The sequence below is a fragment of the Patagioenas fasciata genome, chromosome 14, assembly GCF_037038585.1.
Source record: "Patagioenas fasciata isolate bPatFas1 chromosome 14, bPatFas1.hap1, whole genome shotgun sequence".
Taxonomy (NCBI): Eukaryota; Metazoa; Chordata; class Aves; order Columbiformes; family Columbidae; genus Patagioenas; species Patagioenas fasciata.
The window spans coordinates 509,339-535,611 of record NC_092533.1 but is presented as its reverse complement, the minus strand read 5'-3'; the positions used below and the strand labels follow the sequence as shown (position 1 = coordinate 535,611).

At 50.1% G+C, this 26,273-nt stretch overlaps 1 protein-coding gene across 1 annotated transcript; it reads right to left on the bottom strand.

Annotated features, from left to right (window-relative positions):
- Window positions 1–1,113: 1,113 nt before the first annotated feature.
- LARS1 (leucyl-tRNA synthetase 1) lies at window positions 1,114–26,074 on the bottom strand. Its single transcript, XM_065849103.2, has 32 exons — window positions 25,975–26,074; window positions 24,715–24,833; window positions 23,891–23,978; window positions 23,155–23,235; window positions 22,613–22,753; window positions 21,427–21,588; window positions 20,651–20,763; window positions 20,198–20,261; window positions 19,604–19,671; window positions 19,043–19,268; window positions 18,352–18,439; window positions 18,178–18,254; window positions 17,487–17,540; window positions 16,418–16,558; window positions 15,722–15,799; window positions 15,051–15,136; window positions 14,893–14,958; window positions 14,722–14,804; window positions 14,030–14,168; window positions 11,916–12,128; window positions 10,154–10,211; window positions 9,356–9,419; window positions 8,669–8,852; window positions 8,348–8,438; window positions 7,397–7,537; window positions 6,797–6,937; window positions 6,595–6,705; window positions 5,437–5,547; window positions 4,103–4,207; window positions 3,856–3,951; window positions 2,788–2,920; window positions 1,114–1,503 (listed from the first exon to the last, which is right to left on the bottom strand). Exons 1-32 carry the CDS (start codon window positions 25,978–25,980, stop codon window positions 1,298–1,300), a joined length of 3,534 nt encoding a protein of 1,177 aa, XP_065705175.1. The 5' UTR covers window positions 25,981–26,074; the 3' UTR covers window positions 1,114–1,297.
- Between the last annotated feature and the right edge of the window lie 199 nt (window positions 26,075–26,273).

The following is a 26,273-nucleotide window of genomic DNA, read 5'->3' as shown; positions in this document are numbered from 1 at the left end:
TCCCCTCCCGCACCGGGGGACCAGAGCAAGGTCAGCGAGAAGCCGCAGAGCGCTGAGCATCCTGAAACCGCCGCGGAGCAACCGCGCAGAGCGCAGCGTGCTGCTCAGCACCAGCCGCCTCGGGAACGCGCAGAGGAGCCCTGAAGCTGCACCTGTAGGTTCATGACTCAAAAAGGGAAAAAGCAGCCTGCAATAGGCCCGAAATTACCAAAAACCGTCCATTTAAAATCTATGGAAAGAACACCAGACTTTCCACTGAAAATAGATTTATGGATAGCTTTATGAAAGAATAAGAAAGGAAAAGCGTTTGCTACTGGCACTCCTGGTTTGGGAGCTGAGAACACGGCAGCGTTCACACTTCACTCTGCTGGAGAGCTCTGTATCGAACGACTCCTGAACTGCCGGTCACGTACAAGTGCCCTGAGCCTGCAGCTTGTCCCTCTGTCCCCGCACCTGGGTCACCAAGCAGTGACACACTGAAGCGCACAGGCACCTCGTCCCTCTGTCCCCGCACCTGGGTCACCAGCAGTGACACACTGAAGCGCACACGCAGCCTGTCCCTCTGTCCCCGCACCTGGGTCACCAGCAGTGACACACTGAAGCGCACAGGCACCTCGTCCCTCTGTCCCCGCACCTGGGTCACCAGCAGTGACACAGCGAAGCGCACAGGCACCTCGTCCCTCTGTCCCCGCACCTGGGTCACCAGCAGTGACACACTGAAGCGCACAGGCACCCCGTCCCTCTGTCCCCGCACCTGGGTCACCAGCAGTGACACAGCGAAGTGCACAGGCAGCCTGTCCCTCTGTCCCCGCACCTGGGTCACCAGCAGTGACACACAGAAGCGCACAGGCACCTCGTCCCTCTGTCCCCGCACCTGGGTCACCAGCAGTGACACACGGAAGCGCACAGGCACCTCGTCCCTCTGTCCCCGCACCTGGGTCACCAGCAGTGACACACTGAAGCGCACAGGCACCCCGTCCCTCTGTCCCCGCAGACGGACAGCGCGGTGTCCCGCCCAGCTCAGGAGGGAGCGGGACCCAGCCTGGTGGAAACACCGACCAGAGCTGGAAAGGAACATCCAGCACGTTGGCGCTGGTCAAGACAAGCCAAGGGGCCAGAGCAAAATAAGTTTATTATATCCACGTTTAAAAGAGATGGGGTGAGCCCGCATGCAAAATTAGGTTGGTTTAGGTGGACCTTTTTACAGAACTAGTTCTTATCTTTGATCACTACAGATGATTTCAAAGTCACTCCGGGAGGTTTCTCACTACTGGGATCGAGTCAGGTACGCGCCAGCTTAATGAACGAGATAAACGAGCGTGTCGCCGATGTCCTTTGTCAGGCCGTTCTCGGTGACGCGAACGCGCCTCTCATCCAGGTCGATGTGGAAGACGGCCTGCTCCAGGATCGGGCTCTTCTCCGCTTCTTCTTTGCCGAGGACTGGAACCCGGCGGGGCCCAAGCACGGGATCATCAAACCTCATCAGCTTCACTTTCGAGAGATCTGCAGCGGAGAGACCGGCTGGTTACGCTCCAGGATCTACTCACAACCTACAGCAGCCACTGAATTCAGCAGAACAACGCTTAATACTTGGTACTTCAAAATATCTGCTCCAAGAACATACATTCTCTTGGGAATAATGTCCATGCCCAGCTTCACACCCACTGCAAAGCAAGTTATCAACAGAACCGGGGTAAACCACACAGTGACACCAGCTCCTGATGGGCACATCAGCCCGACATTTGCCCTATCTGGTTCTGGGACAGCCAGGCCTCACTGAGCGGTTATGGGACCATCTGCTGAGCAACAACCTCCAGAGGCCGGGAGGACAGGCAGGTGAGAGCGGTTCTATCGCAATTCCCTATCGAGACGCACACCAAGCAAAGAGCGCGGAGCAGAACCAGAGCGAGCGCAGGGAGCCGCGGATCCTCAGCCCAGGCTCCCTGCAGGTGCAGCCCGAGCAGGGACACCAGAGCCACAGCACGTCCGGAACGGGCAGAGCCAGAACCGGCACCGCTTCATCTCCCTGTTCTCAGTCACTTCACAACATCCACAGCCACCGTCTGTACAGGGCATTTCCCGGCCTGTATTTTGCTACACGCTATCACATACTCCCCTCCGCGCAGAGCAGCATCTGTAGGTAGCTGTCTTTGTTGCACGGACACACACTAATGTAAACACAAGCTGTTGAAAGATACAGAAATGACTCCGCTGTCACAGCTTTTGGATGAGGTCCAGCTTTGCCTCTATACCCAGCTCACATGCCTCGGGCTTGTTTCATTCTTAATTCCCACATTCTTCAAACAACACACACCTGCTGTTCCTTTAAGAACGCTATTTGCTTTCATTGCACTGTCCAGAAACTTAATGCTCATTTCAACCATGTCTAACATGAAATTTTACCATGCTATTCTGCGCTGCCTGAAAACACCTTTCCAAGCAGGTGGAGAAGTGAGGAATAGTGAAGTTACCAACACGCGGGCTAGAAAAGAGTTTGCTTCTTCCCAAAAAAACTGCAGTGGCAGAAGCTCCCTACGACCACTGTCAGAGCACAAATGGAAATGTCACCCACATCAACCTCCGGGTAAATCTGGGTTCAGTGCAGCAGCCGCGGAACAGAGACGAGCGAGGGAAACCCACAGCAGAGCCCATGTGCAGCTTCTCTTTTCCTGTTCACTCAAACACAAAACTCCCAGCACCTACGACAGCAGCACAAACTCGGCAGCTTTGCTTCCCCTTCCCTCCTCCACCAGTGACCCAACCGCGCACATCTGCACAGCGTTTCACCTTTGATTCCTCTGTCCATCTTCATGAGGCGCCTGATCACGGTCTCTCTGTTGTCTCCTTGCCTGATCTCGATTTTGGTAGAGAAGTGGCCATTCGACGGCTGAGGGTTCACCAGAAACACGGACACGCTGGGCTGCAAGAAAGGCCACGCAAACGTAAAGGAGGAAACATGAAACCAACCCAAACATCTGTCCACAAACAACCCGGATGGATAAACTTCCTGTAGCAACGCTGCTGGTGGTGGAACCCGAACACGAGCCGCGCACACGCAGCCCGTTGGGGCGGATGGAGGGAAATCAGGCGAGTTTCTGCTGCTGAAAAGCATTAGAGCCAGAAATATTCACACGCGGTACCCCCGCTGCAGCCCTTCTTACACACTCATCAGTTCTGCCAAGACTCCAGCTGTGGGAACACCATACTTTTGAAAGGTTTTATCTTTATGCAACGGAATGCCATTTACTGGCCCGTTATAAACCAACGGACAGGCACACAAAGTATTAAATAACACTTGAAGATTCAGCAAACAAGGAATATGAATTTCCATGTGAAACTCTGTAATACCTTGAAACAAGTATGATAAGCAACACAACAATTCCTAAATAACGGTGCAGTGAGATTCAGCAACACTTGCACAAGACCTCCCCAATCCTCTGTGTTTAGCCCGTGTTCTAACTGAGACACAATCTACCTTACCCAGAACATGGCAGGCGAGGCAGATGGTGGAAAGAAACCAACACGAGAACGTGCTAACGCTGCGGTGCCTGCTTTCAACAGCCTGCAGGTCAAACCACTGCAGCGTGCTCACCGAAGAGCCTCAAAGCCCAGGTACCATCACAGGCACGGTTAGGGCACTACACAGAGCAGGAAAATAAACCCTAATTGCTTCAGGAGATGTTTCTTCTTTTGAAGGGGATCAAAGGCAAAAATCTCCAATGTTCGTGTCTGATTAAAAATTTTAAATGGCTTTTTTTATTGTTTCTTTGGGATTTTCTGTTTGTTTGGGGGTGTTCTTTGGTTTGGTTTGTTTTTTACATTTCAGACTTCCAATATCGGAATTTCTGCTTTTACCTCCGTTCTGAACACAGAAAATGGTTTTCCAGGACAGCAGTCTTCTTTGATTTTGTCCTCTGCTTCAGACGCAAACTTCACTTCAATGTGATCCAGCTGTTAAAAAAGAGACACAGGGCGGGAAGGGAAATAAACAGGAGCTTAATTGTCTTGGAGAGAGCAGGAGGTACCGGGCACACGAACCTGCCGCTGGCAGCGCCCGGAGCCGCGGTCACTGCCCCGCTCCGAAGCCCAAGGGCACACCAACCTCCAGGGAGTTGGTCAAATAGACAATGTTCTCCATGAGCACCGCACGCTCATCAAATTCCAGCTCCAGATCAAGAACACGGGATCCGTTCTTCTCCAGATTTTCCTGTCGGAAGGAAAACATAAAAAAGGATTAAACCCCTCTGAAGGCTGCAAGTGAAACGATGCTCCAGAACAGCAACCTATCTACATTAGTCGGGAAGAGAACAGGCTTTTAAATACGAGAGCTCTCTGCTGGCACAACATGCTAACGTAGGAGCAATAATTTCCTTTAACAGGGCTTCTTCTACAGGGAGTTACTGACACTAACGGGAGGAGTAAGAGCAATTAGAACACATCTTTAATATAGAATTGAAAAGGTGCTTGACATTCACAGTTATTTATAATCCCTGTTTAATGTGCAGGTGGAGAATTCACAAAATAAGTCAGCATTTCAGGGGTATTTCACAGGAGGAAATTCAGACTGCTGCCCTAGTTTAGAAGGAGGGACAAGCACACAACAACCGGGCACGTTCACAGCAGCTGTGAAACAAGTTCTCTGTGGGGAAATAACAACTACTTTATACGGCAACATAAAAGTAACTTAATTAGTCCAGAGAGCCGACAGCAGCGGCCACAAGAGACCGAGTATTAAAGGCAATGCAAAAACCACATGAGGCTTTTCCCTGAACCAGAGCTCGGTCCTGGGGGTTTCCCCGTCCCCGTCCTGCTCCGGCATGTGAGCCTGCGGCCCCGGCGGCTCCGCACGCGGTTGTGCCGCCCGCTGCAGCACGGTGTGAAACGTGCCCCACGTTAGCGCGGAGCGAATCGCTGTCGTTACGTTTAACGCCTCCTTTGACAAAGAGGAAGCACAGGTAGAAAAGCACTTTGCACAGCGGAATTGCTGAATAATTGGTTTCAGGGAAAAACCCACTGATCCGCATGGCTCAGACGTTTCTACGTCTTCATGTGCAATTGGCTCCTGCTCTTCACAAGTCAAGGGCTGAATCACTGCGTGAGCCTCAGCATTCCAAATGTAGGGGAATCCACCTGTATGTGAGGCACAGGCTGTACCACCTGCAAAATACACAAACTACCAGACCTCCACCAGACCACTGGACCACCCGGGCCAATTCACATAGAGACGTTTCCATTGTATCTCCCAGAGACGTCACAGAAGTCTAAACCAAGCCATGAAGATGCCACACAAGCAAGGGCAGGACAGAGACCAAAGGCCAAAGCCAGCAGGAGACCCAGGGGTGAAGCGAAGGGAACACCGGCCGTGCACACAGTCACGGGCTATCGTTCCATTCACAGCAGCTTTTTCTAGGCAAGAACTGTCCCTCTGGCACGGACCTTGACCATGGCAACAAACGGCATAACCTTCTTCATGTACTTCTTCAGCTCCGGCAGGGTGCTGAGCTCCCCGGCAATGACTTTGTTATCGGGCAGGTGGCCTCCGCTGACCTGGCGAACGATCATTAAAAAGTACAGGAATCATTAAAAAGAACTTGCCCTTTAGTATCATAAACCTTTTATGCTTTCCCATAATACCAGCAAGATTTGGCATTATCATTGGTTCCACATAAAATACTTTTCTCATCTCTTTGAGGTATTTTAGAACTAAGATTTTAGAGCTCTGACCAAAAACCCCAGCTAAGCGCTGCCACCCAGGCGAGCCAGTGCTGCTCTGCAATTGCCTTCTCCCAGAATGCAGTTTAAACCCACACCTGAGCCTTATCACAAGCACATTTTTAAGCACTAACTTCCTGAGCTGTTCGGGTTTTACATCCAAAATTTACACATTTGCGACAATTCTATTTAGTGCATCAGACCAAACAGCAGAGTGACGGTGATGCAGAAAACAGCCCGCGGAACGCCCAGTTTAACAGCACCAAACCAGACCTCACGTGAGGAATGTTGGTTTACTTCAGCCCCACAGGTTAGGTCAGTCCTGACTCCCCCAGCTCCACCACTGGCGTGTTCAGAGGAGGAGTTAACCGAGATGCCAAAGCCATTCCCAGCGGCTTCCCCACGCAGAGATTCTTCTGCTGTCACAAAAGCTCCTTTCTTCTACTCGTGACTATCTATTCCATTTCAACGCAGTTCTTGTAACAACACTGAACAGAACACACCTATTCAGGGACCAAACCAGCACCTGCATAGTACGGCAGCATTAACCTGCCAGTCAGTGCTTCCCCAGAAACGCGGCTGTGAAGAGTATTTTAAATGCTATCTCCTTACAAACGAAAAAAATAACAGAACACGGGCCGCTTTTTACTCAGATTGCCAAAAACCAACGAAATCAAACTGTCAAATCCATGACATTCCTTGGGAGATTTTTGTTAAGCACCAAAATTCATTGCACAGCTGTAGAATCATAAAGAAAATTAAAACTACCTTGCTTTGTATTTCAATAAATTGGTACCAAGCTACAGCTTACAAGCCTTTTCCAGCTAGAAAGAGCCCCCGCAAAGCAGGCCCGCAGCGCAGGGAAGGCGGGAGGGCGAGCACCTGGTAGTGGCGGCGCAGGGCGGACAGGGCGGTGTGCTGCCAGGGCGGGTAGCTGCGCGCCACGAACACCGTGCAGTGCGACGGCTTCTCGCAGGGCTCCCTGGCGCCTTTCTGGGGGAACAGAGGGAAACATTCAGCAGGAGCCCTGGGACAACGCAGAACAACCCAGCGCCCGCACCCGGGCAGACCCCGCACGCCTCACCTTCCCTTTCACAGGCGCCAGGTAGTTCTTGAGCCGGAGCCGCAGGTCGTGAGCCACTTCCATCAGGTACTGAGAGGAGCGAATGAGAACCTCGTCCACAGGACCTGCCGCCGGCCACGAGGCTCGCATGATGGAATCGGGCTGCGAAGAATGGAAGTGACATGTGTCGAGATGAAAGCACATCAGCATCGGGCTGTTTTCCAACCCGTCGTAGCTCGACTGCCAGCTGGAGTTCAGACGCTCTGAAGCTCCATGAGCTACAGCACAGCTACAGAACTTCATCTACGGGCACAAGGCCATTCAATAAACAACGCCTCCCTCATGCGTATGCATAGGAATATTGCATCCCTTGGGTTCAGTTTAGATCACCTCTTTGTGAGAAGACAACCGCAGTGACTTGCGTTAAGGCTGTAAATATCATGACAGTAACAGGCTAACTCTATATGTTCACTGCTCTATGGACTATAAACTATTATGGTTCTTCGTATTATACGACATATGTTTCTTCTAGTTGCATATAAGAGACATCCATAAGCCTGATACGAGTGTTACTAAAAATCAACAGATCCTAATCAGGTGCCAGACGAGGAACACCGGTACCTTTCCCAGCAGCGACCAGACGTGCTCACACAAGTGGGGACAGATGGGAGCCAGGAGCAGAGTCTGAACCTCGATGAACTGGAACACCAGCTCTCTGTGCATCCCTTCGATCGCTAGCTCACGGTATTTGTCTTTTGCTGCCTGAAACACAGCCGAGGCCACGGTCATTAACACACTGCGGTCATTAACACACTGCGGCTGCCCCGGAGAACCACGGAGAACACACAGCCCTTTGCTCCAGCTCCTCCAGAACGCAAGCAGCTGAGAACTCAATAACGGATGATTGTGAGAACAGTACTTTCCTGACGCACCTGTCAGTTGGCCATTGACTTCTGCTTTGAAAAAAGTGTTTATTGGCACGACATAAAACAAAAATATCCACAACTGTGCAGCAGGCACTATCACCCCAACAACCGGCGTAAAGATACTGAGAAAAGAGCAACGAATATGACCCGTCACACACATAATTCAGCCCACTTAATCACACTGCTGATTATCATAAAGGGGCCACATAAAGGACTCTAATTCACCGAGGGATGCGGCACATTCAGCACAGTCCAGGGACGTGGCTTATGGAACACATCAAAAAGCACTCTGCTTCCCAACAGTTTTGTTGGTGCACTATCTGGATTTCTTGTGAAGAGTTTCTTATTCCAAACAGCTAAAGAAAGGAAACACTTTTTAATAGTCTCTTTTTAAGCAGCTTTTCGGTCACACTAGATATCAGGACTATTTGCAGCACAGTTCTCTTCCTCTAGACTTGTGCAGAAACGACAAAAGCAGACCTTCACGATTTCAGATTTGTTCCATTACAGCACTCATGTTTCTTGGCACAATTCTGATTCCAATTCGGCTGCATAATTAAGGATCTGAGACATCAGGATCAAAACAAATCTACGAAGTACCAAATACCAAGTGTTAGTTTCTTATACCTAAAAGGATAGCTCTTACCTGGAATTCAAAGAAGCCAGTTTTCAGAGCTTCCTTAAACATCATCTTCTCATAATTTTGGTCTGTCTTCATGATGCCTGCGCTCATTTCACTGGGGAGGGAAGGAAATGAACACATCAATACTGCATAGTCTACCACATAACAGCAACGCCATATAAAACAACACTCTCAGCGTCACCAGTGCAGCACAATCGCATCACCTGCTCTGTAAGGAGTTTTGTTTTACAGAATTCACTAATTTGTAGGAAAACACAAAACTACAGAGGTGTTGCTTGCAAGAAAGAGAAGGATCAAACTGCATTATTAGCTTTGGCACAGCACCTGGCAAAGACTCTGTCGTTGAAGGTGTTGGCAGGACCACTTCTCAGGCTGTCTCTGTTTGCAATCATCTCCTTCACCCACTCCACCCATGTGTAGAGACGAAGAATACCAGCATCTGCCATGGCTTCCACAAAGTTGGCGTCTTCAACCGTGTCTCCAGCATCAGCCAAGGCCAAACGCATGCCTGAAAGAAACCGGCTCGGCTGACACGGCTGGCACACAGTTAGAAGGGGACTCTACTTCACTGCAACTGCGCACTGCGAGTCAATGAAACGCAAGGGGAATTTACACACTGCCTGTGCAGCTGGAGAGAGGTGCCCGGCAGGCGCTGCCCCTCCGGAAGGGAGCCAGGCACACACCGAGAACCGGGGGCGGTACAACCCGGGAGCATCACAGGCGCACACCCCGTGCGGATCAGCGCCCTGCGTTTCCAGCTCCGGAGAAACCAAACGGGCCCCTCTCGCAGGGCTGAGCACCAGGAGCCGCTCCTGGTTCAAACGGCTGTTGTGCTAACACACATCCCAATGTTCGACACAGAGCTCAGCTTCTCAAACAAGAACAGGTGGTAAGCAGCAGATTTATCGCCATTCATTACTCCAACAAACCCCCTGCTTCTCTGGGAGCAAAACACCGACGTTAGCCCTTCTGGCCTAACAGAAACCCAGCGGCAGGTCAGGACGCACTCACCGTCTGCAGAAAACTTGTCCACAGCTTGAGACAGAGTAAGGAAGTTGCCTGTAGATTTAGACATCTGGAAGAAACAGAGGAGTCTTGGTTTGTTCACTCATCCATTTTGGTGTTGGATGAGCAAGACAGACACAAGCAGCGTTTGGGGAAACCCCGGGGAAAGCACGTTCCCCTGAGCCACAGCAAAAGCAGCTTGGCAGATCTGAACCGAGTCCCGCAGCACAGGCAGACGGGACTTTGCTGAATGTTGCACTTGACACTTGCCCTTAATATTACTTAAATACTACTTCAAAAATTTGTGTTTGCAGCTCATCCTGCCTTAACTCCTCAAGAAGGACTCTGGTGGGGATTTTTGGTCCATATTGGACAGCCTGCAAGGCCTAATTCCTAGGTTTGGGCTCTTTGGAATTCAATGAAATTCAGTTTCAGGGCTTGCATACATCAGCAAGTTACTGGCACAAACTGTTTCCTCTCACTGCACCTACTGCAGTGCTTAATAAAGCTAAAATTTACTGAAAAAAAAATCATTCTATGTTCTATATTACCCTAAAACTTCGCAGAAATGCACTGAAATCCTGACCAAACCGGTGAAGCTCTACACGAGCTGACTTAAGAGGAGCGTTCAGCAGAACGGGAGGAAAGGCCGCTCTTCCCCTCTGGTGAAACACTGGAGGGTGCCAGTAAGGAAACGAGAATTTTCACTATTTTCTCAAATTCCGAGAAGGAATTTCCCGCCTGGCTGCAAGTGCCTGTTCTGACAGCCACAAAAGCCGCATCCGTCACGAATCCTCACCGTACCTTTTCCGAATTGAGGAGCAGATGTCCGTTTGCTCTCACAGCCACGGGCCATTTGTCTCTGTTTGAAGACAAGATCCAAAGCATTTGGTAAAGTAAATGTATTTTCTCTTTTAAAAAGGAGGACAAACATTTGATGCTCCAGTTCGGGATGAACACCTTATCTTCAAAAAATATCTAGGGAGTGTCTTAAACGAAAAATGAAGGAATGTCTTCAAAGATGGAAAGGACTGCAGTCTGAGGTCAGGGATTGTCACCGCAGGGAGCACTGCACCCACAACTGCGCCTGCTCCTACCCAGCTGCATTTATCCCAGTTTATCCCATTTATCCCAGTTTATCCCATTTATCCCAGTGCCTGGCACTGCCCACAGTGCAGCCCCACGCACCCCAAGCAGCGGAGCAGGCGGATACCACAATCCCCACCCCATCTCTACCATACACGGCACATACATACACATACTGCACTCCCCACCCCGTCTCTACCATACACGGCACATATCTACTGCACTCCCCACCCCATCTCTACCATACGTGAGAAAACAGCTCTTGCCATGTACAGTTTTATACAGCTCTTCAGAGGAGAACGCAAACACAGCAGCTTAGTGCGCAGGATTACATCTTTCTAAAAACATGCCCTGACCAAAGAGCCTCAGCCTGCACTGCACAGTCCATGGGAATATGGACACACTGCTCCAACGACCCTTGAGAAGTAATTAAGAAAACCGAATGATGATGAAGTTACTCAAAAATCCAGTACAGGAATACAATTTGACACTGGAAAAAAACACAGAAGGAGATATTTACAGACAACATCTGGCATTTTATGCCACATAGAGAGTTACCACCAATGAAAAATATCAAACACCACAATTCTAACATCAGCTGGATTTGGATTTAGCTCCAGGTGCTGCTACTTAGCAGTCTCTCCACTCCCAAAGGAGGAAAAAGCCCTAATAACTTCTACTATAGACAACCGCAGCAAAGTCACAGTAAGAACACATTCTCAACCTGATCCTGAGGGTTGTAGGTCACAAAAAGCCACGAGCTTCCCAGCCCCACGGACTGTCCAAGAGCCATGAGCTTCCCAGAGCCACGGACTGCCCAGGAGCCATGAGCTTCCCAGAGCCACGGACTGTCCAAGAGCCATGAGCTTCCCAGAGCCACGGACTGTCCAAGAGCCACGAGCTTCCCAGAGCCACGGACTGTCCAAGAGCCATGAGCTTCCCAGAGCCACGGACTGTCCAAGAGCCATGAGCTTCCCAGAGCCACGGACTGTCCAAGAGCCATGAGCTTCCCAGAGCCACGGACTGCCCAAGAGCCATGAGCTTCCCAGAGCCACGGACTGCCCAGGAGCCATGAGCTTCCCAGAGCCACGGACTGCCCAGGAGCCATGAGCTTCCCAGAGCCACGGACTGCCCAGGAGCCATGAGCTTCCCAGCCCCACGGACTGCCCAGGAGCCATGAGCTTCCCAGCCCCACGGACTGCCCAGGAGCCATGAGCTTCCCAGAGCCACGGACTGCCCAGGAGCCATGAGCTTCCCAGAGCCACGGACTGCCCAGGAGCCATGAGCTTCCCAGCCCCACGGACTGCCCAGGAGCCATGAGCTTCCCAGCCCCACGGACTGCCCAGGAGCCATGAGCTTCCCAGCCCCACGGACTGTCCAGGAGCCATGAGCTTCCCAGAGCCACGGACTGCCCAGGAGCCATGAGCTTCCCAGAGCCACGGACTGCCCAGCACCGCTGCTCTGTGTGCCCCACACTCACCTCTGCTCTGCCCACATGGCCACGTGGTTGTACAGGTAGTACGACAGGTGATTGGGAACCAGATCCTTGCCAGAAACTCTGAGATCCACAGGATACCAAAATTCAAACTCCTCCTTCAGCTTGTCCAACTTCTCTTTGGGAATGTCTGTTTTAGGAAACGGAGCTGCCTTGAAGAAGATGTAGTCCCAAACCTGCTTGCTCATTTGATGTGCCCTGCATAGAATCAGTCCCATAATGAGACGGCAATAAACATTCCACTTGCATCCACAGCACTTTGAGTAAGACAGCTTAAAACTCGGCGATTCAATCTCACAACACACTCCATCTGATAAGCAAAGAGTGAGATCAGATGAGCGAGTCCAACACCAGAAACAAGATCAGAACTGCTCGAGCCATGCCCTGCTTAAAATGCCCGTTGATATTTCCCAAGAAAGCATGAGCACTTCCATAAAGAAAAAGTAATTAACAATTAAAACGTAATCTTGAATGTCCTGGAAACCTGGTGACTTCTCCTCCAGATGCCGTCCGGCCCCTGCCCGGCACCACCTGTGACCCAAACTGACTCCCAAGCCGTGCCCGGGCCACCAGCGCCCCCCGCGCTCCGCAGGAAAAACGCCTGCACAGCACAAGGCCGCCTGGTACATGGAAAGAGTCAGCGGTCTTTGAAGAGAACGATCCCACTCGATACCAACGCTTACTGCAGGACATTTTACCAATTACTAGAGGCAGGGTCCACAATTTTGAATGAAAACGCTGCTGAGATGCCACTCAGACCCAGAGCTCTGCAGCCACTGGCCTGCAATAAGCAAACATCGTCCTGCACACATCTCAAATTAAATCATTTCAAATCAGAGTTTACTATTTGTCAACATCCGCTAAGGCGCTCGGGCCTGTGCTGCGCAGCGGAGCGCTGCGGGTCCAGAGCACCCGGGACACACGGAGCGATGGGCTCAAGTGACGGGTGACAGCGCCGGTGCAGATAAAGTCCGACATGCACCGGTTTGCTGGTTTAGCTCTGGTAGTTACGGTTCTATGGTCCGGTCACTGCTGCACTGCGACTGAGCCGCCGCGTCAGTGCCAGAGGTCACTGTGACCCAGTGTGACCGACACGACGGGCCAGAAACCCCTTCCACCTCACCCCACAGAGCCAGCCTTGGGAAAAAGCCTTTGCTAACTCTATAAGGTGATGTTATCTACTCACCTAAGAGCACATGCTAATTGTATATACTTCATTACATCAAATCTATAATTCAGAGCTCGGGATGCTCGCTTCAAAGTCTGTTTCCAGACGTGACTAGTGTGTAGGTAGCCTCTCTATAATTACTGAGCTTTGAGCCCAAATTAAAGCCCTGCCAAGTCTTTCAGAACTATTTCTGCTTGCAAGAATCTTTGCTTTGGAAATGGTTTTCAGATTAGCTATAGCACTGAAGGAGGTAAGCTCCAGTTCCAGTGCGCAAGCTACTCCAGAAAACAGTTTATAAAACATGCAGAATTAGCGCATCAGACTCAAGGCAAGACCGGCCATGGGTTTTCAACCCCAGGTGAGTTGTTACAGCCTCAGCTCTGATCTCCACCACCGAAGTTCACAACCACTCCAACCAAGAGGCCGCAGAGCAGCCCTGGAAGGTGTTTTGGTACAAACGCCTTCTCCCTCTTACTTTCAAAGTTTCCACACACCAGCTGCACACAACAGATGGTTCTAAGCTTCTAGGAGAGTTACCAACTTTAAACACAGGAACGAAATCTTGCCCACTTTGCACGCTGAATCACAGAGCTTTTTGCAGTTACAAAGCAGCTCCAGAAAACAAACACTTCAGCAGCCCCTGAACCCAGCCTCTCAGAAACAGCCATCAAGGGCCCCTCCAAGGCAAGTCAAAGAGCGTTAAAAACAGCCATTGACTGCACAGTTCTGCTCTCACGGACATCCCTCCGCTTTCTGGCCGCCATTCTCCTTTCTCTTTCTCTATTCCTCTTCTGCAGATTTGCTGTAACTTCAGCTAACAGCAGGTTAACTGTTAATGATGCTTTTTAAACACAGAATCAACGCGTGGGCCACTCAGCAAGTGTTTGTCAAAGCAGCTCAGGAGATAAGCACAGGAAACAAGCTGACCCACCTGATGCCCAGCGGAGAGTCCCCCTGGCCCCGCAGGTCGCCCCCCTGCAGCAGATGAGCCACGGTGTAATAGGCCATGTAGATGGTGGAGTCGGAGAGAGACTCGATCAGCCACTGCTCGTCCCACGGCAGCCGCGTCCCTGCCAGGGCAACCGGGAGCACACACGCTCAGGAGTGGGTATACTCGGGAGCACGTACGCTCAGGGGCTTTTTAAAACCCTTTTTTAAAAGGGTATGCATTTGAAAATTTTATTAAAGAGAAAATACTTGCTATTTTTGTTTGGTTGTGTTAAGAAGCTGGCTACAAACTCCAGCCCATGATCATTCGCTGTGTATTACGACAGCTGTAACAGTCGTCCCGTGTCACAGGCTGCACAAGATGGAGCCTCATCAGAATTTGAGAACACCCAAGAAATGGTATTAGATCGTTCTCCTGAGGCCCTTTCCCAATTGATGGTCTGGGTAAAGAGCTACAGAGATGCTGCGCAGAATCACTATAGCAGCGCAAAGATCAAACCGCCCCGGCCACGTGTGTTTGAGACAGCGCGGCTTCCCCGGGACGCTGGGTCGAGATGCAAGTTGGCTAAACCTGCTCTACGTTACCCAAACCACTCTGGATCCTGGCTGTCACTTAAGCCTCCCAACAGCAGCGGTACCGTCCTCGCTGGGTGAGAAAAGGAGTGTTTTGCCTACCTAGGCCGTACGTCCTGGAGCACGCGTGCTCTTGCAGCCAACCCAAGGTAGCTTCAAAATTCCTCCTTGTCTCCTCACAAAACCTGTAAGAAACAGGCTACTGCTCATCACCCCTCTCAGCCCACCACCCCAAAACCACCGCTCCCCTTCACATCCGCTCTTGTAACTTACGTCTCTAGATGTTTCAAGCACTCTGATGCCTGTTTCTTCCAGTTCTCTTCACCGTAATCTAAGTACCTACAGTCAGGAAAAGTTTAATGTAACAAAGCAATCCACAAGTAGGACATCATTCAGCAGTAACTTTTTAACTCCAGCTTTACTTCACTTACCACTGGTCACAAAGGGCCACGACGCATTCATCAGCAGACCTTGATATTACTTGTTTCTCAGGTTCCATATAAATCATGGCTTCACCCTAAGAGTTGGAAGGGTAATAAAAGCTAAGAATTATGTACTACACAAAGTCTTGAAAATCCTCACATATTGCTAAAAAGCATCCTCCCCGTTCCAATCCGTTTTACAGCATTTATCGCACGGCTTTCATCCCTGCACCGGCTCCCTGCCTCAGAATCCGCTTTAGCAGAAGGAGGGCAACACTTGACTATGTGCTTTTCTGAGGTATCTGTTCACGTAATTCTGTAAAGAACGCGATATTGTGGCCAAAAGCAATGTTAATCAGGGAACTCTATGCTCAGCTTGAAAACCACTGACAATTGGGATCTCTCAGCTTCAGCATCTTCCCAACCATCGAAGACTAAAGCAGAGCACTGAGCACTTCCCAGGCGAGGCGACGGGATGAGGCAGCACCGGGTCCCTAATGAGCTATTCAGACCACTCGGTCCCAGACACAAGGATCCTCTTCAGCAGCATTTCACCCTCTGGAGCAACCCAAAGCAGCACAGAGCGCTCCAGAACCAGAACTGAGAGGGTTCTTCGGCAACACAGCCACTGTGAGGACAAAACGGGTAATGGAAAAGACTGCGTGCACGCTACCACATACATTATCCACCATCATCTTCTGAATAAGCTTCTTGACATCCTGAACTTTTTGTCCCTTGAATCCATCCACCAACATCACCTGTAAAAGACGGGTCACAGGAGTTGATTTTAATTAACAAGAAATAGGTGCAATGGCTCTTTAGAGCAACATGAAGTGGCAGTTACTGCAAAAAACAGCAATACGGAGATTTTGTTTGTCATTAAATAGACAGCCATCTTTGCCCAAAATGAGTTTGTACACATGTCAGCACACGCAGAGGCAAATCAAACACAGCTAATCAGAAATAAAAATTGTTACCAGCTTTCAAGCAAACAGCTGATGAACATATCAGCGCAAGCCATTACACAAGTAAAGATGGGATAAAAGAGACAACCAGCCACAGCACGGCCCAGCACATGGCTCTTTCACACCGGTTTCCAAATCAACACTTGTAGCAGAACAGATCTGCTCCCCAGACTGGGGTCGCTTGATGGGCAACCAGACCCAGGCCTCAGCTGGCAGCCCCGCATTCCTGCCCCCCCCCGCCCCCCGAGCTCCCCGGCACAGCCCCGGCCGCGGGAGGGGGGGTGGGAACCAGTCTGGGAAAGAAGAAAACTCCCTCTTCCTTGCAGTCTTTTTTTTTAAATTAGTCATCTTTACCAACTTGTTTCTGCTAATCAAACTCAGCAAGAAAACACAAAATCTTGTGTTACTTACTCCCTCATAAAAGCCCTTCAGGTACACCCTCTCCTTGGCCTCCGCGAGTTTCTCTCTGTCATTCTGGCTCTGGATTTTGAGCTCATCGCAGACCGAGGGAGCACAAAGGTTGCCATAGCCTGGGATTTCAATGATGGGCACCTGAGAATTAACAAAACAGCATCAGATATTCAGTTCAAACTATCTCCATGTAACAAAATGTACACAAAGACTTGTTTCTCAGATTTCACAAGCTTTGCTAGAAGCAGTGCATTGAACAAAACAGAGATAACTACATCCTGCTTGGTTTGCAGTCCCAAGGCTGATGTGGGAGCCTGAACCAGAGATCACGAAGGGAAGGAAGGCAGTGGGTGCAGTTACCGGGAAGGGCTGTGCTGCTGACAGCGTGGCCTAAAGCAACACTGACCAAGGCCTCTGGCGGCAGCAGCAGGCACTGGGCTACATCAAACTGTGCTCTACTGTGCTACTCTGGGTCAACTTGCAGCATCTATTACTGATCAGGTTACACAGGACTTAAAGTATCAGTGCAATTCCGCTCATCGGATCAGCAACCCTGGCAGCGCCCAGCGTGACCCCCGAGCTGCCCTCCGAGCGATAACCCGGCTCTGGCTCCTGAGACGACCCCAGCGCTGAACCGAGGATAATGCGGGACACCGGGATGGCTTCGCCTGTCACCTGGGTTTGCTACGCAGCACAGATCGCCGTGACCCTGCACGAGCAGTAAGGGACTGCAGCTCTGCACAGAGCCGATACAGGAATAATCTGGCCACTAAGGCTGTCAAGCTTCAACCAGCGAGCAGGTTATCAGTAGAATGATGCAATCCATTCTCCAAAACAGTAATCCCAACAAAAATTAATACTTCTCTTCATCTCTGAAGCGTGGCACAGAATAACAAATCTTGGTTACAAATCCTAACAGACCAAATATTACAACCATAGCGAAACACGAAAACTTTAAACTCTTCAGCTCTGCCAGCTGAGGATTTAAACGGCAGCGCTGGGAAAGGCAGGCGCAGCTCCTCAGCGAACACAGCGTGTACTGCAGGCGGGCACAGCGCAGCGCTCGTACCGGTTCAAACGGCAGGACCATTTCGTCTTTGATGCCATACTTCACCCTCAAAGCCTTTCAAAGAGGAAAAAAAAAAGGGCAATACAGTTATAACAAAAATCTGTTGGACTTAAAGGTTTTTACCCATTCATAGTGTCTTTCCTGTACACAATATCTTATTATAAAGCAGATAAAGTCGCTTCCATTCCTTCTCACCATTTCTCACACCTGAGTTTAATGCCCATCTCATTCCCATGTGATTCTTCGTCAGAATTGTCTACATTTTTAACAGTGGAAACACCACTCTCACTCTACCCTGAAAACGAGCGGGACAAGCACCCAACAGCTGTTGAGACACCGAGGTACTCTTGACGCTGCAACAGCAACAGCTACTTTAAGTCTCATTCGAAATTCATACAAAGCTCTTAACCTCATCTCTGAAAGTCACCTCCCCAACAGGAAGTTATTTTGATCCCCCAAGTACTGTTCTGTACCTTAAAACGCAACACAAGTTACACAATTCTCATCCACAACTCTTTCTGAGGTCTGAGAACAAACACCTGTCCCAGCCCAGCTGGTTTTAACTTCACTGTGACTGCGAGTTGAACAGCAGAACTCCCACTAAAGGGAGCTCCATTGTACCCACTGGAGATCCACTTCTGACCTCCCACACCAGGGAAAGGAAACAGCAACAGAAGCAACTCAGACTGACCTGTTTCTTTTTCAAATCCCTCAGGGCTGCAATGTCATCTGGAGCATCAGAGGGAACGCTCGTCACCACTCCAGTTCCTTGACAAAGAAACAGACGCAACAGACAAAGACCGGTCACCACGCGCTGAGTGCGCATCGAGCGGGCCTTGCCGAGACGCTGCTGTGCAGCCCTCACCTTTGTCCTCCTTGATCGTGAGCATGGGAAGCGCGTATATAACTCTGTAGGTGGTGAGGGGTGCAGCAAGCGCAGCGCCCAGGATCTCCTGTGCAGGACAAAGGGACAAACAGCGCTCCTGAGGAAGCTCTCCTGGCTGACACTCTTTAAATCTGCTCGAATTCCTTACATACTACAAACAAATACATTAAATATATCTATATATATATAGTTATATAAGTTATATATATATATATATATATATATATATAGTTACATAAGGAGGAAGAACATTTGAAAAAAAAAAAAACAAGCTTGGTTCACGAAAGTGTACTGGAAGTTTCAGCATCAACAAAAAGCCCTTTTCCCAGAACCTTTTCTAGTTATTACTTTTTCCCCTCCTGTTCCACCACTGCACAGAAGTCACCACTCTTCCAGCATGCAGACACGTCACTTAAACCCAGTCCCTCGCCAAGTGACACGAGGACAACGGTCACGCAGGTGTCCACGGGTGAGCACATCAGGTCAACCTCCAGCAGCGGCTGGAGCTCAGCGCCCAAGGAAGTGCCTTCCGCTTGCCTGGTAGTCACTGAACACTCCAACATCTGTGTAAAAGTTCCTGCGCTGTCTTTACAATCAGAATTCCCCATCCCCTCTGGGACTGTCGGCTTCAGAGGAACAGCCGAGCCTGGCCGGGCTGCAGGCCGCTCACCTCTCCCATCAGCTCCTTGACAACGGGCACGACGCCGTTGTCCTTGGTGAAGCCCTGGTAGGACATGTTCCGGGCCGCCCTCTGCGTGCAGATGAAGATGTCCCCACTCCCGGTTTCGAAGCCGATGTACTTCATATCCGGGCGCACCCAGCAGTTGGTCTGGCCAAACATGGTCTCTGGCCTGAGCGTCGCAGCCACCAGGAAGATGTTTTTTCCTCTCAGGCCGCTGGAGAGGGAAAAGTATTTTACAAGTCACCAAAATAAACACATTCTTGGCAATACAACACAGGCCTTTCGGCCAATACGAACTTGAGGAACATTTCGTAACAGAGGAAAGTGGGTCATTAAGTTCTTCGCGGGTTTTTCATTTTCTTTCTGGTTTTCACACTCCAGTTTGAGTTCCACAGACCAGTGAACACCAGCTCCAAACAGACACCAAGGCTTCGAAGCGACAGAATTCACAGGATGAAACTAAATTACACATTAGGCAAAACAGACTAATTTAACAGCCACCTCTGGCCATAAGATAAACCTATTTGCCATTACAAACCCAAGACCTACCTTAACTTTGCGGGATAAGGATCTAACACCTTCATTTTTATCAGCGTATATTCCTGAGGCCCGACACCCTGCAATTCACACAAACAGCACAGCAATCAACATCGACATGGACTCGAGCAGCAAAGACAATCAATCCCGTCTGGGTGGCAACCTGACCCAAACGCTATTTAAGGCGCTGATACTTCCTTCAAAGTAAATCATATTTCCCTTGACACAAACGGCTGTTTCCTAAAACACAGCCTGGCAAGAGATGTTATACTTTACTGCTAAGTCCAACAATTTACTCATGACAGCCGCTATCTCAGCAATGTGTAAGTCAATAACAGCTTATTTGCTTTGTTTCAATAGATAACAATACGATGGAGCGATGCTGCTGGCACAAAATGCCAAATAATCAGAGACGGCTGCAATGGAAAAGCACCATCCATGGTTCAGGACAAATGCTCTCAGTAGAGAAGTTCATCCCATTTTCACACGCACTGACAACTGAGAACCAGTAACTCTGGTTACATTTCACTGTAAGATCAAATTGACTTTTCCATTCAGTATTTAAAATCATAAGCAATGCAAGAAAATGCCATCTAAAGAGATTACCTCTCCTGTTTGCCTGTCGTGATCCATGCAAGGCTGCCCATCTTTTGGAGAATAAATTGTGTATCTAGATAAAGGTACATTTTCATTTAGTAACAAATACAACAATGCATAGACAGAGTGGAAAAAAACGATCTTTACAAAAAAAGGCTGCTTAATGGCATTTCCAAACTCCGCGCCAATCTGTTTGCACCCCCGTCAACGCTCGGTTTCCGCACGACCTCCAGCATTGCCCCGTTTTGCTTTGAGCTGGTACCCACGGAGGAAAGGGAACAGGAGCACAACGCCACGCGCTCCGCCAGCGCAGTGAACACGCTGCTCAGGCGTGCCCAGCAGGGCATCTGACATCAGGGAACCGTAGGTTAATATGAGCTATGAGCACGTTCTAGAAACGTGTCACAGGGTTCCATCTTCGGTTACCCCTGCAGCAAACCCAGAGCCAAGCGGCACGCTTACCGTTTCCCAAACTTTATCTTATTTCTTTCCTTTAACGTAAGAAACTGCCACCGCACAAAGGAATCATAGTAAGGGTTAACATCTGTTGTGACGAAAGAACGCCGCCAATCCACCTGGAAACGTGTCAGATTCGCTGGTAAGTGAATACAATAAAGACATTCAAGGAACCTCACAACAGCAGAACTACTGTTTTTAGAAATAACAGTAAGTTTCTCTCCAGACAGACGATGCGAGCACACAAAGGGGGAAAGCATTAAAGCTCAGCTACGGGGCCTGTTCGTGCACGGGCTCTGAGAGCTGAGGTGTCACAGCCTCGAGGCCCCGTCTGCCGGTCGTGACTTTCAGAGACTTTTGTAGCAGTTCTAACCAACCATTCAGCGAAACTTCAGCGCTACTTCAGTTCATCATCTCTACACGTCTCTATTTTTAAAAATCTGTTGTCAGCAGGACAAGTATCTTTATTTAATATCACATCATTACTCTTCCTAAAGCTACTGTCAACACTGACAACAGAACCAGTATTTAATACAGAAACAAGAAGTGGAAGTCAACATTCCTTATTGGATTCTTGTTTCCAGTTGTGATCGCTGCATGGGGTATAAGAAAGCACTTCATTATTGCCCAAGACCATTAAAGTGTTAAATTAATAACTCCCAAAATACCAGAAATATTTCTAGAATAACACTGGTATCACAAAAATCTCCTCACAGGAGAAGCAGCAGTTCTCAAGCACAATAACACAAGCGCAGCTGCTCGCGTGACGGTTTCAGAGTTACCTTCAGCCCCATGCTCTTCAGATCCTGGATGGCGAGGGGAGGGAAATAATCCAGCCAGTGCTCAGCCTCGGAAAACCGGACCACTTCTTCATCAGACAGACCCAGAGAGCGCATGATCGCCCACTGGTACCTGGCAGAGCCCGCCTTGGCCGCGGCCTTGCTCTGAAAGGACGGGGAGCAGAGCGCACGTTCTCCCACCCGCAACAGCTTCACACGCTCAAGAGCATTTTTCTCTATTCATGTTATGGTTTCTATTTCCAGTTATACAAGTTCAAACCAATACCCCAGTGTCTCTTCTCTAGAACTGAGGATTAACGATGTTTCTGACCTGCTCTATTTTCTAGCTTGTATCCAACTGCACACCCATGAGCCCCCTCTTGCTCCCGCCTGCCCAGCACACCCGCAGGAAGAGGGTGGCAAACCAGGGACCAGCTCAGCCAGGTCCTGCTCACACAGAAGAGGCAGAGCAGTCCTGCGCTGCATCCTGGTATCCAAAACCTGTTCTGCTGCCACTTTGCTCATATTGCTTTTCCCACCTTCAAATATCCCGTGTCTGTGCCCAAGAGCAGCTCCCAGCACAGCGCAGGGCCCACCCGCTGGTACAGAGCAGCCAGGACCCAATGGGTCCTTCCCGGCAGCACACCGAACACCACTCAGAACAGCTCCGCACCTGTCCTAGGCTATGCTCTCTGCCTTGCTTTGGGATACTCCCAAAATCAGAAATCTCATTTCAATACTTCCTAAGCCAAAATAGTTTGGATTATTTTGTTTAGCGTATCTAGCTAGAAGAGGTACCAGGTTCCAAGAGAATTACCAGAATCGTAGGTGCACCCATCCATCCCTGCTGCTGAGAAGGCCAGGTTATTTCCTACAGCGTGGGTGTGAATGTTTGTGCAGCCAAAGTCAGAGTATTATTCTGGGTGATCTCATTTTTCTCAGGAAACTATTAAACAGCCCCCCAGCTCACCATTGAGGTTTTATGCATTAAGATGGTATCTCTGGAACCATGCCATTGATGCACCTTTTTTCTTCGTGTTTACCTTAAAAGTAGCCAGCTATCTGCGAAAACAACCTAAATGTTTTACCCCAGGTTTCTCCAGGTGCAAAGGAGGAAAATCCCCAAAGGCACAGTTTGAGGCTTTGAGAGCACAGCTACCAGTCCAGAACGCCTCGGTTTGACGTTTACCTTCTTGCCTTTTGCTTTGTCTTTGATGATCATTTCTTCTTCTTTTTTAGCAGAGCTCTCTTCCTCCTCCTCCTCCTCGTCAGGAAATTCCGGCGGGCAGCCATACAACTCCATCTCCCGTTTCAGTTTATCCGCACAAGCCTGGGCAGAGCGCGGGGAGCGGTCAGCACCGCTCAGCGCCCCGCTGACCGCACTGCGCTAACACCACGTGTGCTCCGGACACTGCAGGAGCTCCTGGGAGACCTGCAGCTCCAAGAGAACCTGTCCTGGTAGGAAAACGCTTACGGGGAGGAGTTTCTTGCAAACAAAAATATACAATAGGTAAACTTAATTTTAAGGCTTTTTGTTTTTTTCTAGAAAGTCATTATGCACAGTTCCAACAGAACGTATCTTCACTACAAACGCAGGTTCCAAATCACACTATCTTGATGAATTTTCGCATAAATCAATGTGGTGTTCTGGATGGACAGTGAGCAATGCTCTAAGCAGTCTTACGTAGAGAAAACATCAGAAAAAGCCCCCAGTGATTTAAACCATCTTACCTTTATAGGCATCCCAGTGCAGTGCAGCCCAAACGGAAACAAGCAGTTCTTTCCCTTGAGCCGCTGATACCCAACTGCAAACTAGATAAAGTGGAAAAACAAATCAAACGACACAAGAATGGCACACGGGGAAGTCAGCACCTGACTCCAAACATCAGTGTGGTTCCTTCTTCAGCATGAAACCACTGGAAGCCAGATGAGTGCGGTCGGCAGCACCCAGGAGGCTAACGAAACAAAAAGAGGGTGAAGCGAGACATTGCGATCAGGTCTGCCCCGCCTGGCTGTGCAAGCACAAGCTTTCCCAATCTCCAGGGAGGGGTTTGACTTGAGAGGGGGTGCAAAGAACAGATCGCCTTTGTGGGATCCTATCCGTTAGCATCTAAAACCTGCTACACACAGGTCCCAGAGCGCAGCATTCACGAGCAGAAGAGACAATACAAGTTCCCATGAAGGCTGAGCCATTGAGCAGCACCTCCCAGGAGCCCCAGCGAACCCGAAGGGATGAACGGGGGAAGCACCTGCAGTCTGGTCTCCTACAACTTAGAAAAGCGATCAGCGGCATTTCTCTCCAGTCAGCAATATTTCCACTGAAACCCGGGGAAAAGAGGAAAATTTGAATAAGCCATTATTGAGTCTATAAAGCAGGTAGTAAGGCATTCTGTTAGCTCAAAATTTAACCACAAAAATCAGCACTTCTCTACAGTATCTAAAGATATTAGCAAAGAAAACTTATTACCTCACATTTAGATAAAGAAAATGTGTGTCCCAGGTGGAGGCGGCCGTTCATGTACGGATACGGAAAAGTAACAAAGAACTTCCCTTTGCTGAGAAGAAATTCAAAGAATTAAAACGTGTAATTAGCTCACTAAATGACCATCAGAAGATGCATAAGTGAAAAAGTTAACTGATATCTTCAGCTATTACCAGCCCACGGTGACATAAAATGATGTTTTCCCTGCCAGTAACATGAGTTTTGCTTTTAAAGAGCAGATATACTACCAGGTTTTATCATCTCTTTAGAAAAACCGCAAAAGAAAACCCCACGTAGGACGGACACCGCAGAGGAACTCTGAACGAGATCTGACGTCTTCCCGGAGCTACTGGCTAAGCAGGTACCTCTGCAGACAGCCCAGTGCCACAGGACCGCGGCGGCTCAGCCCCGCTCACCCGTCCTGCGCCAGGACCGGGGGCTTGTTCAGCACAGACACCTCCCCGGACACGGGGCGCTCCGTCCACCGCACACAGGGGCCGCAGCACGCACAGGCGACCCCTCCATGCCAGAAAGTGCAAATCACCACAGAGAATCTGTTTCTAAAATCCCCGAGGGTGCTGACACCAGCCGGGAACGAGGAGAAGGCTCCTTCCACCCTGCTGGAGCTCGGCCAGCACGCGTACCGCACTGCTCTGTGCTGTCAGCCATAGCAATGCACCTCCAGACGATCCAAGAACACTGCTCATTCAGAAGAGGCGGCTCTTCCCCCAGGTTTTGAAGGACTAAAGTTGCCTCAAAAAGACATTTCAAGCAGTTAAATATAACACCTGTAAAAACCGTAATTATACCTCTTCTGGTTCTGCCTATCCGAAGCATCAATCTCAAAGACTCGCTCATCATCCCACTTTTGCTGGATCTCTTTTTCAATTTTCTTCAGGAAATCGACTTTTGCTGTCCCTTTACGCTCCTGTTAAACAGAAAGAAGAAGAAAAATCCGGCTGAACAGGTTAACAAATACAGAATAGTAACATATTATTGGCCACTCCAGAACGCCTTTCCTCATGGGCTCCCATAACACTGCAGCACAACCTCCCAACATCATCAATGATCCACACCCTTGAGATCCACATCCTTGAGACCCACCTTCTGAAACGGGACCTCAAATCTGTAGGGAAAGGTTCACAACCTTCCCCACAGCAAAGGACTCTCATCAGCCAACGTGACACACACACAAACTGAACACCCTACCGTAACTAACAGATCAGAGCTGTCAGAACTGAGGAGAAACGAGTGGGTATAAATCCTAAGTGAAGAAAACCTACGGAATTCTGGTTTTGTTTCAGACTCTTCACAAACCCCATGTACACTTCTTCATTTTGCTGTACATTAGATGGGAACAGTACTTCCTACACCAGGAGGAGTCTCACACAAGTCTACTCTAATCGTAGCTCACAAAGAGAGTTCTTCAGGTGAAGTATTTTAAGTTATTTGAAATTCCACCAGCGCTTAAACACCACCATTAAGTGTTAAAGACACCTTCCCCTTATTATCGTACAACATACTGCAGGTGTTAAAGGACGCGTGCAGCACAGGCACAGCAGCTGTAAACCTTCACATACGCCAAGTCTCAGGGTTTGATGTCTCTTCCCCCAGACCAAGGCATTCTGAGGCTGACACTGCTCCCACGGAACCAGAGACCTGACCAACAACAGAAGCAGCACAGCAAACCTCAAAATACTTCAAAAATCAAAGATATCACAACAACCGCAGGAAAGGTTCTCGCTCATGCCAGAAAGTTTAATCACCCAGTGTTGTGCTTCCCTGCACTACTGACTCATTTACCGGACAGCGGCTGCTCACAGCCCGCCCGGGGCCGCAGGGACCCGCGGAGAGCGGCCCGGCCACCCCTCTGGGAGCCGGCCCGGGACCGCCCCGCCGGGCCGGGAAACGGGACCGCCACACCGCGCCGAGCGGAGCGCGGGGAGCCCGGGCAGCGGCCCCGGGAGCCGGCCGGCCCCGCCTGGAGAGCACCGGGCGAACAGTGCGCAGAGCCCCGGAGCGGGAGGCCCCGGAGCACGGCCCGCACGCCCCGCCATGCCCGCACTCACCGCCATGCTGCCGCTGCCGGAAGTTGAGCGGAGCGCCCGCCCCCCGCACGGGGCGGGGCCGCAGCTCCCGCCGCTGGCCGGACCGTACCAAGGCGGCAGGGCCGGGCCGTACCAAGTCGGCGGGCGGGGGGAGGCGGCGGCCCGGCAGTGCCTTGGCAGCGGGGGTGCCGGGCGGGGGTGCGGCCCTGCGACCGGGTTTGCCAAGGCGCGGGGCCGGGGCGGGCCCCCCGCGCCGAAACCGCGACAAACGGGAAAATAAAACACATCCCCCTGTCCTGCGCCGCGGAGCTCCCGCCGGA